At 39.5% G+C, this 16,697-nt stretch overlaps 1 protein-coding gene across 1 annotated transcript in view; it reads left to right on the top strand.

Annotated features, from left to right (window-relative positions):
• Positions 1-8,812: 8,812 nt before the first annotated feature.
• LOC145987569 (capon-like protein) overlaps positions 8,813-16,697 on the top strand; it is a 344,902-nt gene continuing 337,017 nt past the window's right edge. The window contains exon 1 of the mRNA XM_083121917.1: positions 8,813-9,791. Coding sequence (XP_082978043.1) covers positions 9,684-9,791 — 108 coding nt within the window. The 5' untranslated portion in view covers positions 8,813-9,683. The remainder of the gene's footprint in view (positions 9,792-16,697) is intronic.

Here is a 16,697-nt window from a genome sequence, read left to right as displayed (position 1 = left end):
CATAATATAACCACTTCAACTATTTCATAATTTATTAACTTCTTTAACCAGTTAGTAAAGGACGTAGTTTGCTACTTTATAATATCTGATATATATCTTCAATATATATAGCCATCTACAATATATATAAAAAATTACATTTTTTTTACAATGTTGGTTCTTACAGACAAACTGACCAATCCTGATGAACTTTCCAAGTTTGGCACATGTTATAATAATTAGATATTATAATCGTTACCCCCACACCCCCTATACGCCTTCATGGCGTGGTGCTATGCACAGGGGAGCACTTTTCTTCTTTTTTAATTATAAATATTACTATTTTCATCGACAGCATGTAGTACGAGTCACTACCGGCAGAGGCATAACGTGTCAGTACGCTTTCAGTGATCTAGTGCGTCATCTTGTGAGAGTTTCTCGAACTATCTGCAGAAGCAGTTTGCCTTGCTTGTTCACTTGGGTAAGGTACTTCTCTTATTTCCGATAGTTTTCTGCCACTGTTATCACTATAGAGCTAGGATTTTGATGCAAATGCATCTTTTTTTGGTAAGGCAGAAACGTTGCATAAGTAGATAGAAACGTGTTTTACACGAAAGTGAATAAATTGGGATGCCTTTCTTAGGGCATTTTTTTGCATTTTTTGACCCTTTTGGGAGTAAAGGTCATTTTTTTTTAACTTTTTAAACCGTTTAAGTCATTTTTCGACCTTTTAAAAGTCATATATGCATTTTTCTACATTTTGGTGAAAGAAGGGGTATTTTACATGCAAATGTAACCCTTTGAAGAAGAGAGGTTCCCGACTCTCGTCTCCTTGCCTTCAGCGCAGATCTGAAAGACTGTGTTTGAAGAAACAAAGAAATTCTGTGCGCTATTGTCGATACAAGCTTTTGTGTAACAATTCAGCTCAAATAATGTGATTTCCAGCGCTATCAGTAAATACATTGTCGCCGAACAGATTATTGTTCAAAAACAAGGGTTACAAAGGTTTGTGCTTTGTATTAGGGATGGCCAAACGGATCCGGATCCGAAAAATCCGGATCCGTTTGGATCCGGATCCGAGAAATCCGGATCTACTTGGATCCGGATCCGTAAATTCCGGATCCGGATCCGAGAAATCCGGATCCGGATCCGAAAATCCCGGATCCGGATCCGAAAATCCCGGATCCGGATCCGAAAGTTCCGGATCTGGATCCGGATCCGAGAGTTCCGGATCCGCGGATCCGGATCCGAAATTTCCGGATCTGGATCCGGATCCGAGAGCTCCGGATCCGCGGATCCGGATCCGGGTCTGAAAGTTTCGGATCTGGATCCGGATCCGAGAGTTCCGGATCCGCGGATCCGGATCCGGGTCTGAAAGTTTCGGATCTGGATCCGGATCCGAAAATCCGGATCCGGATCCAAGAGTTTCGTATCTCAATCCCATTATAATATTACCACACCTTAGTCCTACAAGAATTTTTTTCAAGTGTTGTTCCTAAAATACTTTTCTACGCATCGGCTAACACACTCGTGCACAAATGTCCGAAGTGATTTTGTAAATGCCATTGAAACGAATATGTATTCATTCGAATGTATTGGAAATGAAAACACACATAAATGTGAGACATTCCATTCCAGGATGAAACCTTTAACACATATAACAAGATAGAAATGTTATAGAAAAATTATACAATTGTTCTACAGTTACAGTTTTACAAATTAAAATAAAACATTATAATATATGTAGTGTTAAATAATTACAAAGTGTAAGACTAACAAGGGAGGTTATCTAAAGGTCCCCCTCCGATTTCCATGAAACTTGGCAGTATAGTGGGGCCCAAAGGAAGAATTACGTGTTTTTTTGTTTCAGCTAAAAAACGGTTTTAGGGGGCAAAACCCCCTCAAATGTCAAGATGAGGACAAATTGAAGTGAGGATCTGACCCCTGTGTCTTTCCGATTTCCATGAAACTTGGCAGGTGTATAGTGGGGCCCAATGGAAGAAATACGTGTTTTTTTGTTTCAGATAAAAAAACGGTTTTAGGGGGCAAAACCCCCTCAAATGTCAAGATGAGGAAAAATTGAAGTGAGGATCTGACCCTGTGTCCCCCTCCGATTTCCATGATACTTGGCAGGTGTGTGTATAAACGGGCCCAAATGAAGAAATACGTGTTTTTTTTTTTGTTTCAGCTAAAAAACGGTTTTAGGGGGCAAAACCCCCTCAAATGTCAAGATGAGGACAAATTGAAGTGAGGATCTGACCCCTGTGTCTTTCCGATTTCCATGAAACTTGGCAGGTGTATACTGTATAGTGGGGCCCAATGGAAGAAATACGTGTTTTTTTGTTTCAGATAAAAAACGGTTTTAGGGGGCAAAACCCCCTCAAATGTCAAGATGAGGACAAATTGAAGTGAGGATCTGACCCCTGTGTCCCTCCCATTTCCATAAAACTTGGCAGGTGTATAGTGGGGCCCAATGGAAGAAATAAGTGCTTTTTTTGTTTCAGCTAAAAAACGGTTTTAGGGGGCACAACCCCCTCAAATGTCAAGATGAGGACAAATTGAAGTGAGGATCGGACCCCTGTGTCCCCCTCCGATTTCCATGATACTTGGTAGGTGTGTGTATAAACGGGCCCAAATGAAGAAATACGTGTTTTTTTTGTTTCGGCTAAAAAACGATTTTAGGGGGCAACCCCCCTCAAATGTCAATATGAGGACAAATTTAAGTGGGCATTTGATTTGTGTGTCCCCCTCCGATTTCCATGAAACTTGGCAGGTGTATAGTGGGGCCCAAAGGAAGAAATACATGTTGTTGTTTTTTGTTTCAGCTAAAAAACGGTTTTACAGGGCGAAACCCACTGAATTGTCAAGATGAGGACAAATTGAAGTGGGGATCTGACCCCTGTGTCCCCCTCAGATTTCCATGAAACTTGGCAGAAGAAATACGTGTTTTTTTGTTTCGGAAAAAAATTTGTTCTAGAGGGCAACCTCCTCTCAAATGTCAAGATGAGGACAAATTGAAGTGGGGATCTGACCCCTGTGTTCCCCTCCGATTTTCATGAAACTTCGCAGGTGTATAGAGGGGCCCAAAGGAAGAAATACGTGTTTTTTTGTTTCGGCTAAAATACTGTTTTAGGGGGCAAAACCCGCCTCAAATGTCAAGATTAGGACAAATTGCCGTGGGAATCATCTGACCCCTGTGTCCCCCTCCGATTCCCATGAAATTTGACAGGTGTATAGAGAGGCCGTATGCCCCCTGTTTCTTCCTATGCCATATTTACGTGGTTTCGGGGACTTCAATTTCTCCTCATCTTGACATTTGAGGGGGGGGCTCTATACACCTGCCAAGTTTCATGGAAATCGGAGGGGGAGACTTAGACCTCCCTAGTAAGTAAGTGTATTAATTAATTACAAACCGCGCACGCGAGCACACACACTATATATATATATATATATATGTGTGTGTATGTATATTATATATATATGTATATTAGCAGGTAACAATATGTTATAAGCACATTCTTACTTTCCAAAGAAGCGCATGTGGGATGGCAAAACGGATCCGGATCCGAAAATTCCGGATCCGGATCCAAAAGTACCGGATCCGGATCCGAAAGTACCTGATCCGGATCCGAAAGTTCTGAATCCGGATCCGAAAGTTCTGGATCCGGATCCGGATCCGAATCTGAAAATTCCGGATCCGGATCCGAAAAATTTTAGGATCCGGATCCTAAGGATCCGGAACCAACCGGATCCGGATTTCGGATCCTCCAGGATCCGGATCTGGCCACCCCTACTTTGTATCGGACATTTTGTCAGGGAAACAATTTGCACTCCATAGAATTGAAAGTGACTTAATAGCAAGTGATATTGTTCATTTCAAGTACGCTCCTCTTGTGTCTGTGGAAGTCGAGAGAAATGTTTCCGTGTACAAGGCTCTCTTGTCCGAAAACCGACAATCATTCACTTTTGAAAATTTTCATATGGTTTTCGTTGTGTACTGCAACTCGATACTTAAAGTGTAAAAGATAACAAAAACTGAACTTTCTTGCTTGTACTACCATATGCAATGAGCATGTGATAGATACTGTAACGTTAATTTGTAATTTGAATTTCTCTTGGTAGTTTATAAATTTGTTCTACAAATAATTCAGAATTTTTAGGGAATTTTTCTAAGTTTATAGGGCATTTTCTTGCATGTATTAGGTCATAAATGCATTTTTTAAAGGTCATTTTTTGGCAATTTTAAGGTCATAAAAACCATAGGACTAGTTATCACATTGGGACGATGAAACCTAGCGAGGATTTGATGAAATTTAAGCACAGGGGTCCCGAGTTAGAATCCCGACCTGGACAAGTGTGTTCTTTGTGAATGTCCCTTCTCACATAATCACTCATCCTAATAATCGCGATTAGCCAAAAGTCGAAGAAAAGCAACGCTGCGTAACATATACGTATGTCTTTGAAAATACTTCAATTCTATTTCCTGTAGTGATCGTTTTCTCATTTCTGGAATGAAAATAAGATATCTCGAAATATGACATTTATGGTGTAGCGCTTTTCGTACACAAATACATAGGTAATTTGGTATCCCGAAAATCGGAAAATGGTTTCCCAAAATCGAGTTGGAGGCTGGTTCCAAAATGTGTCCTCTAATGATTAGAAATTAATTTGAAATATGTGACGATACTTCCATGCAAGCCAGCATCAAATTAGTTTGCATAGTGAATTTCATATGATTCTCCGATTCATACCAATGAAGCTGCCCCCATTTTGGTGTTTTTTCCATATTTTAATTAATTTCAGCAGTGTGATTTAATAAGTAACGTCTTTTTATGGTTGAAATAATTATTTGTTTGTATCCTAATTATATTTCATATTTACAATGTTTGTGTGTTTAGTTTGTTCCTCTTGGTTTTAAAATTTTAATTACTCTTATCCATAAGGGTTAAATTCCAATGAACTGTTATTAGAACAATGAGCCTTATGGACCTTTGTTTCGAACAGTCTAATTTTACAAGAAAATGTAACAGAAATCTACAAGGAGCATAATTGTGGTTTTGAAGATAGGAAAATCAACCTTACGTATAAATTGTTTATTTAATCAGGGGGAAACATTGCGCTTGTACGCTCTTTAGTTATGTATAACGCACAGTACGTTACTTTTCGAACGATAGGCGCTTATAAATCGCATTCTACTTGAATGGGCATAGTTTTGCGAGGTTATAAATTGATCCTATATATCTAGTTCAGAGGTGTTTTCATCAAAGGCCCCCAATGGACCGCACCACCCATCCTAGCGCCGCCCCTGCGCCCGGAAAAAGTTGTCTGGGTACGCCCCTGCTTCTAAGTGATATAAACATGTGACACTAGTAGTAGTACCACTTCTTCCAGGCCTGAGGTACACTAAATTTCAGAAGTGGCACATACTTCAACTGTCCAACCGTATAAAATGTGACAGTTTATCAGTGGTGTGCGGTGACATTTTCCGTTGGGGAAGCAGATCCTGAAAATTTAAGAGAACCAAGAATTCATTGCTTCTACATGGTACGTTATAATGAAAAAAATGAGCACTCTACCTGATACTGTTTCCATAACGTCTGTAAGGGGAAAGATGAATATCCTGGCGCAGATGTTCATTTTTTCGAATTTCAGTTGGTTGTTGTCGAACGTATTTAATGCAACAGACGATTGCGTATGATTGAAACAATTTTCAAGATTTTCACAGATTGCAATATTCACAAATCTACTTTAGCACCACGTAGTTCTTCCCGTAATAAATAGTAAACAATGCCAACACTAAAGTTTCTGAAGTAAACAAATAGAAATTCACCCGCCTGAAAAACCTTAACTTCTCACCTCGCAAAGCGCTTGAAAGAAGCGAGTTTTACCAACTCTATTTGGCGGATGGGTCCATATAGACCGAACGCTCGGAAAGGTTTATCTTCACATAGAATATGTCATCCGTGTGTCAACAATCATATTTTTGTGTTTCTCCTGTGTTTTGAAACTTTATAGTTTATTTATTAATATAAATTTTAACTAGCTTGGTGGATATGTTACATCGCTGACAGTATACAGCGCACTTGGACACTTATCGTGAAGTTCGCAACACTGAGGCCATCAACCGAGTGAAACGATGGCACTCTGGCTTTCGTTCAGCGCTTGCCCATTGGGAAACCAAATTTCACCCTACGTAGCTTAAAGTCTCATTGGATCCTTCAATATCGCTCGTTGGTTCTTAGGGACCTTGATGGCGTTGGCTGCCTACAGGCTGGCCAGAGTGATGTTACGCACATGTTTTGTCAACACGCCGCGAGAGGGTGTTGATGGCCCTATATCCGAAATCGACGAATCTTGGAGGCTTGCAGATTGAGGTAACCCGGAATAAATAATAATAAAAAAAAGTTAAAGAATTAATTTGTAATAGTTATGCTGTATGCCACCACTGCAGGCCTTGCTGTACCTGAATGCACGCGCATGCACTTTATGTGAACAGGTGTGTACAAGATCAGTACATGATAATTCGACTTTCCATGTATAGACAAGAAATTAATACAATATGTAACATTGTTATTCGTACACATAGAATTTCCGCGGAAAAAATGTCATATCTACTAGTAAATGTAATAATTTTCATATGTACCTGGAAATTAATGTTAATGAAGGTTTCACCAACAAATGTCAATAAAAATGTATGTTCAAAGTGTATAAACAGAGCATATAATTTGTGTGAAAAGAGAAAAACACGCTGTTTCATGCAACGTTGTTATTCGTACAGGCAAGAGTTTCAATCTTCCACGCATACAGTACTACCGCTATTCGGGCGATTTCGTGCAGTTTGCAACTTCGTAACAAGTTTGAATATGCAGGCGCGCTCCCCGTCAAGCGGAATGCTGGCGTAGGTATTGTTGTTGGCCTATCGTCTATCTATCAGCGTGTTCGAAATGGGCAAGGTGAAGGAACTTAGTTCCGATCTGAAGGATGTTATTATAAATTTGGCCCTTAGAAGTTATTCGTTATGAAAAATTGGACAAGCAGTCAATAAATCACACTCCACAGTTCAATACATAGTAAACAAATTTAGAGAGGAAGGTTCAACACAGAATGTGCGGAGAAAACCAAAAGAGAGACGGTTGAATAAACGTGATGAACGCTTTATTTTAAAAAGAGTGCGAGAAAACCACCGACTAAGTGTTCCTCAGTTACGACCGTTAGAAGAAAATGTTGCTGGCAAGATGATATCCGATCAAACTGTCCGACGTGCCTTGTGGAAGCATGGATATAATGGCAGAATACCACGAAAGACGCCGTATTGAAATAAGGTGAATCGCAGGAATAGACTTTCATTCGCGAAAGAACACATCCACAAGGACCAGGAATTTTGGGATAGTGTCATATGGTCAGAGGAGTCCAAGATTAATATATACGGGTCAGATGGGATAAATAGGGTCTGGAGAAAATCAAATAAAGACAATGATCACATTAACACAGTTCCAACAGTTAAACACGGTGGTGGGTCATTAATGATTTGGGGCTGTATGTCGTCCAAAGGTGTTGGTACCATCCAGTTTATTGATGGTATCATGTATGCATATGTCTATTTGGACATATCGAAGAACAATGTAAAGCAGAGTGCCCAAAAAATGGACATGCCGCCTATCTACAGATTCCAACAAGACAATGACGGTAAGCATAAGGCGCGAGTTAACATGAATTGGCGAATATGGAATGTGCCCAAACTACTACAAACACCAGCTCAAAGTCCAAACTTACATCCCATTGAGCATTTATGGGCAATTTTGAAGAGGTCAGTCCATACAGCAGGCGTCAAGTCCAAGCAAGAATTGAAAACTGTTGTGCAAGCCGAGTGGAATAAAATAAGCTCTGAAACATGTCGGAAACTGGTTAAATCTATGAAGAACAGGTGTCAAGCAGTAATTAAAGCCAAAGGATACGCATCAAAGTATTAGAACTGTCAGTCAATTTGCTCTGAATATACTTTTTTATTTTATATTATTAAGTGTAGGAATAGAAAAGTTGTACAAAAAATGGCATGTTTGTCCTTCAGTTTCATTTAATTTATTATTGTCATTGGTTATACAGAATTTCGGTAAGATTTTATGTTCCTAATGATATTAGTTATTGAATTGTAGAGAAACGATTTCAAAAGAGTGTATTTCCTTTCAGATATTAAGGCATTTTCTTTGAAAATCCGTGTGTACGAATAAGAATGTTACATACTGTACTATTACGAGTCATTTCGATATTTCACGCAGGTTTAAATCATCCGTACCACTCCCCCTAAAAGAAACTTTCTTCTAATCATAATTATTTTTTATCGTCGCGATTGGTCAGAAGTGGAAGAAAAGTGACTTAAAATAAAAAAATAAGAAAAATACCACACAAATGCTTTCTTAACATTGATAAATTTAGTTAAAAATATTTCCACACTGGAACTTCTCTGCATTTTACATATAAATAGCAGTTTTTGTTAGATACTTGTAACATTTATTGCAATGCGATATGATAAAAATCGCAGATTTATCTACCGAAGATTCCGACTTCGTGTCCTGAGCTGACCTGGGCATGTTGTTTCTTTATGAGTGTCTTCTCATCAATATCATCTAATCTTTCATCGTTATTTCCTTCTTAGTCTGTTTCAGCGTTGCGAATAAATCATGTCGCAACAGTTGGCAACGTTGTCCTTTTTGACTCTCCGAGCTGCAAAAAGTTCGTATTCGCGTCAACAGATGTCGGGAGCGGTGCTGCAGGTGATGTTCCAATCTGGCGCGAACGAATGCACGCATTGGAGAGGGAGATCAGTCGAGCCGGGGATTTTGGCGGGTGATGTAGACCTTGAATCGGGAAGTTGCTGCACAAGACTGGCTGCTGCCATGTGAGACAACAACAGCGTTTCGGGTTTCAAACACAGCAGCTGTGTAATTTCTTGCGAAAGATTTTCCAAGAGCTGCAAATACAGGAAGTTATAGTGCATGTGATTGTTGATGCTTGCACAACCTTTGTTATAAGTGGAATCGTATAACAGGGCCTGTGCTGTTTTGGGCATTAGTATCGTGTGTTTGTGTAACAGTTAACCGATTTTCATTGTTGTACGTCAGTCACAACAATGGTGAGCTTCCAAACGCAATAAGGATGTTGAAATCAAGGCTTTGACTAGACGATATTCAGTGACGCTGCTTTCATGTGCACGAGTTTTGTTCATAACATGAACACATTTTTGCGAAAATCACGACTCTATCTGCTTTCGTTTTGGTGAGCGAAGCGCGCGCGCACACCGGTTTTCGGAAGTGAGGCGCGCTATTTTGGTGTTGGCCGGCTTTTGTGAGTGACAAGTGATTCTCATCTAAACATTTCGCGTTGTTGCCAAACGTTGCACTGTGGTGTGCGAGTCTGGCCTGAAGAAAAAGGGAAGAGCTTCTTCATCGGAACTCTGTTTCAAAAAAACAAGTTCCTTTTTGACCCACGTGCGCTTCGAAGAGTACCGAGTAGATGAATCAGCTGTTCCGGTATTGAATGTATCGATTCACGAAATGCTCTCGTTGTGCGAGGTTTGGTCCTCGTGAAAATTAATGTCTCCTTCGCGTGTGTAAGCGACTTGTGTCATTGTGTTTCGTTAGATGTCGGTGACCTTTGAAGAAGCTGATCGATAAGTTTTGGGTGTACTTGAAGTGCTTGCCGTCAGAATGCCGTCCAAGAAGCAGTACAACCTTGTCCAGAATGACGACTACGACACGAGGATTCCTTTGCACACTGAAGAGGCCTTCCACCACGGAATCACATTTCAAGCCAAGGTAAGGTTTCGCCTTCCATTTTACCACCTTACAAGAATGTGCCAATCAAATTTAGTTTTAGAATCAGCACACTCTTTCAAGGTCGATCTCGAAACACGTAAATGCTCTTGCCCTCTTGGGAAGCTTGTTAAAATATGACGGAGCTGCGGTTGCGGCATTATATCTGTCAAAGTCAATGGCGGCGATTACGGGGGCAGTTCCTCCCCCCCCCCCCACCACCACACACTTTTTGCCACTTTTGCCCCTGCACTGTTTTAAACCTAATTAATGTACCAAAGGAAATGTCCTTGCCCCCCAGTTTTGGAACCCAATTGCCGCCACTGGTCAAAGTGTATTGTTACTTAGCGTCGTGTTTCTGTTCCTTGTGTGGCTAACCGCGAGGATGAGTGATGATATGATGAAATTCCTGAAGGGGCACTCGCAAAGAACACCCCGTGCCCAGTCTGGGATTCGAACACCTGGTGGCGTAGAGGCGCTGTGCTAACCACTCCGTCACGAAAGTCATCTCGATGATGAGAATGACTGGTGATGAGATTAAATAGGATGCTCACAAATAATGCCTGGGCTAGGCATGGACTCGAACCTGGAAAGTTTGGTGTGGCGAGATCGAAAGTCGACCATAATTAACGCGCTCGTCCAGCAAACCGGCCGGCTATACCTAGATATGTCAGCGTCGAACGAAAGGGATATTTCTTGAAGACGGTTGTGTGGAAGAAAAGCAGGTTGCACACACACACACACACACGACATGAACCGGAGCAAAGCATATTTTCAGACCCCTCCCCCTCTCCCTCACCTGCAACATTTAATGCGAGTTTCTACTTTATTTTTCAAAATGTATTTTCAGTGGCTCAAATAAAGGAACGACTTGTGATGACCGGACCCCTCCACCGATTTTCTTCATATTTGGCATACTCTCTAATTGAGGCCTCCTAATCACGAATCTGAAGTTAAAAGTTGTCGGAAAAGTTTAGAAATAGCAAAATAAGCTAAAATAAAGTTTTCGGAATGGAAACCGTTCGAATTTCGCGAATTTTTTTTTGTTACACAAGGAAATTATATATATATATATATATATATATATATATATATATATATATATATATATATATATATATATATATATATATACAGGGTGTCATTTTAATGGCGACCACGGAAACGTATAGAGGACATCAAAACAAACAACTTTTCTCAGTAACATTTTTCTCGTTGGTGCGTCATTTCGGCGCTACAGTCGTTCAAAAAAGCCCGTTTTGCCGCCTGAATGCTGGCAACCGCACACAACATTTGATTGCATTTGTGACGTCATATCCCATCGTGAAGCGATGCGTTCCAGAGTTGCCAGGAACACACATACTCTATGAAAAATGACATAGCTACAATCAGCCACATTATGTACCGTAACACAAAACGAGAAAACACGTTCTGTAACCTAACAGGAAGTAAACAAACGATACGAAAAATGGTAGAAAGAAAATAAAATTCAAGTGGAAGTGGTCATATCGAATTTTGTCTCAGCTTACATGTTAAATATTTGCAAATCTAGTTACCAAGTTGTCATCTGCAATTTAGTCTATCCACTTCGTCCTTCTGATACTAGTTGTCTGTGACACACTGAACAGATGACAAAATAGAAATGAAAGAAACTCAAAATTCCAAACGTAAGCAACAGATAATATAATGTATATTCAGAGCATTATGAGCCAAGTGGCAAAAATGATTGAAAATACAGGGATATAAGTAGTAGTAATACTACAAGCTCTAAGACGACTATGTGTTTATCTATGCACCGGATACACATGTAATAGTTTGCATCTGTGAACAGGGCAGTATATTCGGTACTGATTCATCATTAGATTGTTACTGTGGTTGTACGTGTTTTAGTCGTAATGTAACAACGTGAACCTCGGATACTTCCGTTATCAGCACAAAAGTACCGCATGGCATCTGGACACAAGCCTGTAGATATCAACCTTGCAACGAGATTTGCAAATATTTGATATGTAGTTGGGCGTAAACAGCCACATGTAAGCTGTAAGTCCAATAAAATGTATTGTTGTTGATATTTGACATGTAGGCTGAGACAAAATCCGACATTGACATTTCATTTTGAATAAGTTTTTTACCATTTCTCGTATCGTTGGTTCACTTCCCTCTTCCCCTGAGATGACTGCTGATCTTCTGGCTGGTAGCCTTTGATGTTCGGTCTGCTGGACGCGTTTCTCGCTTCGTTTTACAGCTAATAATGAGGTTGGTAGTTTGTAATTTTTCACAACATTTGTGTGTTCCTTGCAACCCTGCCGTGCGCTGTTTCGCCGGAGGATATGACGTCACAGGTAGGATCAAATGTTGTGTTGGGTTGCCAGCATCCAGGCGGCAAAACGGTCTTTTTTGAACGGCTGTAGCGTCGAATCGACGCACCAAAGAGAAAAATGTTACTGGAAAAAGTTGTTTGTTTTGATGTCCTCTATACGAATCTGTGGTCCGTGGGCGCCATTAAAATGACACCCTGTATATTCCTGATACGACACCAAATTTTAACTATGTTTGCCTAACCTAACCGAAACTAACCTAACCACACGTCAATGGTTCGTTGGGCTAGCGCCAATGTTTCGCAATTATTTTGCAATTTCTAGACGTTTCCGACCAATTTTAACTTCAGATTCGTCATTAGCAGGACTCAATTATTAAGTATGTCAAATATGAAGAAAATCGGAGAGTGGTCCGGTCATCTTAAGTCACACCCAAATAAATATTGTGACAGATATAATATTTTCATTTCAAGACCTGTGGCGACCTCTATTAGTGGTTATCACAGCGCGCTACGATGCAGGAGTTTCTGGTTCAAATCCTGGCCTGGGTATGGGTGTTATTTGTGAGTGTCCCTTCATCACGTTCATCATATCATCACTCATCCTCACCGTCGTGATTAGTGGCAGAAAAGCGCCGCTAAATAACAAACACCAAATGAAATTTAAAACTTGTTACACGCATTTAAATGAACTAACATTAAGAATTGTAAACCAAATATTGTTTTCAATGCGGGTATTATGAACATGCAAGTACACTGTGAAACTATCATGAACAAAATTGTTATTAAACTCATATTACTATTTTTGTGGCACCCCCCGCTTTTGCTTATTCAACTGTCTCGGCATAAGAATTACAATCTTTGTGGTGAAATAGTGACCCACCCATTCATTCTGCAGTCATCTTATAAATCAGTTTTCCAATAAATGTTTTTTTGTTTTTACCCTTATTCAATTCCTGCCATAAATTTTGAAAAGATGTTCGGATTAGCAAAATGGAGTGCCATTTGCACACCCTTACGACAGTTAAAGACAAACCACTTGATCACCAAATGCAATTTGTACTGGTTGATTGATTGGGTTTATTTTTACTTCGCTTTTCTGCCACTTTTGGCTAATCGCGAACAGGATGAGTTATGATACGATGAAATTGTTGAAGGTACGCTCATGCCTGGATTCGAACCCGGGACCCCTGGTGTCGTAGAGTTCTGAGATCTGATTTGGTATCTGATAGAATTTCAAATTTTAATTATATAGTTGTATTCAAATTCGGCAAAGTTAGAAAGAATGGAGAATTTCTGACCGGTATAAATGTCTTTAGTCATTTATTTATCCACACACACTCATGCGTTAAATAGTCTATCATAAAGGCTATTGTGATGTGTTTTCCCCGCTCTTTTTAACATAAAACAGTGATTGAATTTGTATATTTTTTCATATTAAATGTAGGTTTTCATTTTAATGTATAAATCCATGAGTACATACGCACTGTTTTTGTATTAATATTGCAGTACTTAGACCAAATTTTCAGTGTACTATCCACTTCAATTGTAGTTTTTAACTAGGCCTGAAATTATTTAAATTGTAGCATAAGTATGTTCTGCAGTATAACTTTTGCCCACGTGAGACTGACAAAGGCCGGGGCCATTTCCCCTTCCGCCCTTGAGACAAGCAGCGTAAAATAATGACAACAGAACGGAGTGAATGTTCCATGAGTATTCTTTCGTTTATTACATAGGCGTAACTTGGAGGACTCTTGCCCACCCAAAATTGCACAATTTATTAAAATTGTAAGTTGAGGGTATTTTTTTTCATCTCCTGGGACCTGGTGTTCATATTTCGAACTCCCAAGTTATGCTGCCGTCTCCTCGATGGCGCATTGGTATCGTCGACGCCTTGCAAACAAGGGGTCTCGGATTCGATACCCGGTGGAGGCAAATAGTGGTTCGGATTCCACTTTAAACTGTAGGTCCCGTCCCGATTATCGTTACTGTCCATAAAGTGTACTTAAAACACAAACTGAATCAATCAATGAAACAAAGTTATGCTGCTAGGTTTTTGTACATTCTCACCAGAAGGGCCAAGACATTTTCGGTTAAATCAGAACAGTCAGTTCTGAATCCTGCTTTGCACGGGATAGAATATATATATATATATATATACTGAATCATAATTTGATAACTGAAAGTTATGGATGGGAGTATCGTCCCACTTTTGTTCTACCAGTCTTCTCATCATTCATCATCATCAATGCCACGGTTCCAGCGAAGAAACTTTAAATAATCAAATATAAATAAGCAAATACATCACCAATTGGGAGTGGCGGGTTCGATCCCATCATTCAGTAGAATAATACGACATTTAGTTTGGAAATTCGTTTTGTTACAAACAAATAGGGCATCGCTTTCAAAACTTCAAAACTTTATTTTTGTGGCGCAAGCGGTTAAAATGCACCACTCACACTATTGATGAAAATAAGACAATTGAGGCCGCAAATGCTTGCTGACGTCATTTCTGTAAACTGTGTTTTTATTGCGATAAAGGCAAGGTCATTGCCAGTGGCGATCGAAAGAAATGACCCTGACCTTCCTAGAGTTTGCTTGTTGCGCCATCTGTACTCTTGTTGTTGATATTGCAAATGGAAGGGAAAAGAAGTGCTTTTACTGGTCAGCAGGTGCAAAATGAATATTGTAAATCATTCGACTTCCTGTTCACACATTTGTGTATTCATGTTAACCAAGCATGATTGTATCAAAGTGCATATAGTTGATTGTATGGATGGAAACATTCTGCGCTATTAGCCATACAAAAAGTTTCTCGTTTGGAACGCCCCGCCAGATGGCAGGCCAGTCCCTTGAAATGGGATTAATTCAACTATCTTGAACTAGAAATGTGTTTTATCCAATTTTACAGTAAAAAATGTTGTTAAAAGAAAAAGGGTGCTTGATGAATTTATTAAATCGTGATTAACTATCTGTTTCCAATATGAACTCTAACAAGAGTGGTTTGGAACGATTCGATCAGAGATTACGTGTACGTAGGCAGTGTTTTTTTTCAATCTCGTTCTCTAAAAGAAAATGTTAGATGGTTCTCTACGCAAACATTATTTAATTTAGCTGTTACACGATTCGTATGTTGTGATAAATACTTGGATATGCATGTAAATGAGTTCTTAAAATGACAATATGTGCTTTTAAATGTGAGCTGAAATGTCTAAAACATGCCTTAAAATGCCTATTTATTTAACCGAATCTTCAAAACCTTGCTTTACTTCCCGATTTCGCAGCTCATTTTGGTACGACCAGTGGCGTAGGAATGTTCTTGCTTTGTTACAAGTTCAATCTCCATGTATACATGAATGGTCCAGGTTTTATTGATTTAGTTTATTTTTCTTGGCTTTGTAGTTATATATTTTCTTGTAATTAACGTGTGCGATACATATGTATTTGAATTGTAATAGATCTTCAGGAACACAAGTCTCCATGTGACGTCAACAAACAGTTCGTTGAATATCCTGAATTGACCGACCTGTGTAATATCACCTTGCGAGTTGATACAATGGAAGATCGGTGTTTGCTGAAGTTTACCTTCGCTTTACAGCTTGTCATTGTGCTGCACTGGACTTGGCAGCTTCCCGCTATTTTTAACTCATATTAAGCGACATTGTTCAAACATACCAACACAGAACGTAAGTGTATGCATGCGATAAGGTAGTTAGTTACACCATTGATGGCCTTACTGCTAATGCTGAGATGCATGTGAACGCACAGTTGTGTGCCTAAGTCTTCAGTATGCTAAGCCCAAGGGGTCTATGAACCGTCACTAGCCGATCAAACGAGACTTTGCTGTCCCTCGTGTCGAGTTGCAAATACTTTTCTCGGTCTTGTTTCAGACTGAACAATGTACAAAAGAGAAAAGATAGAAATAAAGAATTAGGATAGAAACATAAATGTTTGCTCCGACACAGGAGCCCTCTACTTCTTTGAATAAGTGGCACAGTAAAGCAGTTTTGATGCAGGCAAATTTTTCACATATTTTACCATTTGAGGGACTTGAGTGGGTGAGGGCTGCAACCTCAGAACGCCATCCGCCAAAAAAAAGAAAAAAACGAGATATTTCAAATGTGATTTAATATTTTTAAATGTAACTATCCGACATAATTTGATACACAAATTATTATGATGGGAATTGTATGTAGGCACTTAGGTGGCACCAGCCTGGATCTACAATGGAAGATATAATTATTTTGAAAAGTGACAAAAATTCCGTATATCGCTCTCAGCTCACTTTCTACCCATGGCTACTACAAATAACAAAACACTGTCTACATGTACGAGTCTGCAACACTGCACATAATTGCAGTTGGCAAAACTAATACTGAGACCAGCGTGAGCATCAGACAAGAAATCATGACGTAAATAATTCAGCAACCAAGATGAATAGTTGTTTTTATTGAAATATCGTTACAAGCGTCAATGAAAACCTTCCACTGCAACGAACAAAGTTGCAATAGCCGTGATGGGCTCAGAACAATAAATTATTGAGATGCACATATTCGTTCGTCACAACAATTGCTCCTTGTTTCCATTGTGTT

This window comes from Lepisma saccharinum, chromosome 5 (genome assembly GCF_977018435.1).
Source record: "Lepisma saccharinum chromosome 5, izLepSacc3.1, whole genome shotgun sequence".
Taxonomy (NCBI): Eukaryota; Metazoa; Arthropoda; class Insecta; order Zygentoma; family Lepismatidae; genus Lepisma; species Lepisma saccharinum.
This window is presented reverse-complemented; position numbering and strand designations above follow the sequence as displayed.